This window comes from Orycteropus afer, unplaced genomic scaffold, assembly GCF_000298275.1.
Source record: "Orycteropus afer afer isolate SDZICR_OR568_19922 unplaced genomic scaffold, OryAfe1.0 scaffold00630, whole genome shotgun sequence".
NCBI lineage: Eukaryota > Metazoa > Chordata > Mammalia > Tubulidentata > Orycteropodidae > Orycteropus > Orycteropus afer.
Window position 1 is genome coordinate 406280 of NW_006922217.1, and position 2531 is coordinate 408810.

General features: G+C 43.3%; 1 protein-coding gene across 1 annotated transcript in view; it reads left to right on the forward strand.

Moving 5' to 3' along the window:
* Positions 1-2531, forward strand: part of USP12 (ubiquitin specific peptidase 12) — a 155982-nt gene that overhangs the window by 125776 nt on the left and 27675 nt on the right. Inside the window, exons 6-7 of the mRNA XM_007956529.2 lie at positions 1425-1501; positions 1622-1705. Coding sequence (XP_007954720.2) covers positions 1425-1501; positions 1622-1705 — 161 coding nt within the window. The remainder of the gene's footprint in view (positions 1-1424; positions 1502-1621; positions 1706-2531) is intronic.

Genomic DNA, 2531 nt, shown 5'->3' on the forward strand with positions numbered 1-2531 from the left:
TGACCCTGTTGGCGCTTGAAACACTGGTGGTACAGCCTCCAGCCTCACAGCAACACGCAAGCCACCACAGGATGACAAACTGACAGGCGAATTTGTCTCCCTTAGCTGTTCCAAACTGCTCCACTCCTGCTTCCCGGCCTTCCCCACCAGTTCTGCCCCCCTCAAAAGCCGTCTGCCACTGCCTCCCGGCCTTCCCTACCCAGGATGGCTGTGGGTTTGGTTTTTTGGTTTTGATGTTTGTTAAGGAATTTGCTTTGTATTAGAAGATGTCAGAACGTACATAATACGACCTTATTCCGTGAAACAAGGGAGCTCTGGTGGCATAGTGCCTGATGTATTTGACTGCTAACCAGAAGGCTGGCAATTCTAACCCACCAGCCACCCCTCGGGAGGAAGGTGGGGCAATCTACTTCCGTAGTGATAACGCCTTGTAAAACCAAGAAGGGGTCACTATGAGTTGGATCTGACTCGAAGGCAGTGAGTTTGGTTTTTGTCCATGAAACAAAAAGTAGTTGGATTTGCTTTGTAGTGTCCTGAGAAACACAGTCTCAGGTGAGATTGCAAAGGTAAGTCGAGGAACCTACATGGAGGCCGTTGGGATGCCATATGAAGGCCTTTGAAGTTTATTTTGTAGACTGGGAATGGTGGAAGGTGGGGATTGAAAGGTTTTGAAGGAGAAAGTGCTACCAGCCCTTCTTGTTCACAGTGCTCAAGTGTTTAGTGATCGGATTGGTAATGGATGGATACTGATCATCCCACCCATTCTTTAGTAGGTCATACTGTGGCCTGCAGTCTACAGTTGCAGGTAATCTGCCAAAAATTGCAGGTATCAATGGAGACTCTTTCCTTAAAATCTAAGCCATTGTCATGCAGATTCTGTAAATGACCATTAATATCAAGCTAATTTATCAAACTAAGCTGAAGGGATGAGTCTATGATTTCTCAGGAGTGAATATATATTTCTCCATCCACCGTCACACAAATATTTGAGTACTAATGAGGAGCTCCGATAGCATAGTGCCTAAGTCACTTGACTGCTAACCAGAAGGCTGGCAGTTCGAACCCACCAGCCACTCCTCAGAAGGAAGGTTGGGCAATCTACTTCCGTAGTGATACCACCTTGGAAACTCAAGGAGGGGTTGCTACAAGCCGGATCTAGCTCAATGGCACATAACGAGAACAACAACAACAGTGATCCTGAGTAGAAGATGGTTGGAAGGTGATAGAAGATGATTAAGACATAAGTCTGTCATCTTAAGATGCTTGTAGGCCAGAGAGGACAATCTACAAATACTGGTCATTGGGCAGTTCATGGTACAGACCAGCACGAGATGCGATAACAGCCAGAGAATGGTAAGCTTGCCTGTGGGAATGGTAGCTTACTGATCTTTGAAGAAGTCAACAATATTTCCTTATTTTCACAGGTAAGCAGCAAAGATGAAGATTTTTTAGACCTTTCTGTTGACGTGGAACAAAACACATCAATTACTCACTGCTTAAGGTATTTATGGAGTTATTTATTTTTGGCATTTAATGACTGTCTTTGGTTTAGACTATTTTTAAATGAATATGTTACTTTTTCAGGTACATACAAAATAAATGTATTTTGACATTTATGCAGGGGTTTTAGCAACACGGAAACACTCTGCAGTGAATACAAATACTACTGTGAAGAGTGTCGCAGCAAACAGGAAGCACATAAACGGTAATTTGGTGATTTGGGGATTTGTTAGTGACTCTGTGGCTATGGATGTTGTCGATGAGCTTTTCCTAGCTGTAAGTGATCTAGCAAAATTTCTATTCAGTAAAAATTCTTGATTTTATCACAGGTAAAGCTCATTAAGTCTTCATGCGATAAATGATATTCAACTTGAAGCTTACGTTACAAAGACTTTGGGCCCTCGGGTAATTTTCTACATTTAGAGAGGGTTTCATAATCATCAGCTAATAGAGTTAAAGTATTTGTCTTTGAAACTTTCCTGATTATGTAGCCTTTTGTGTGTGTGGCAAGAAGGGGCGAGAGAGGAAGCTCACCCCTCACCCCTCACCCTCGCCCTGGTTTCTGCTGTTCCTACGTAGGACGTGGTACCTTCTCTCAGTGTGTCTCTGTGAAGACTGGATTTTGTTGGCAAGGAATGGGACCATCATTATTACTGTTACTGTTATCATTTGTACATTTTATTTCAAAACAACCGCAGACAGAACAAAACATGCATTATTTCCCCTCTAAACCATTTGAAAGTAAGTCACAGAGAGGTTCCCCTGTGGCCCCCAGACCCTTCTGTATGTATTGCCTATGAGAGGGACACTTTCCTGTATAGCCATATCCATCACAAATCAGGAAGTTAACGTTAATACATCACTATTATCTCATCCTCAGACTTGGATTAAGTGTCACCAGTTATCCCAGTCCTGTCCTTCATAGAAATAGGGTCCAGTCCGGAATCACGTGTTGCACTTAGAACTCACATCTCTCTGGTCTGCTCACCCTGGAACCGGTCCTGGGCCTTTCCTTGAACTCACATCTCTCT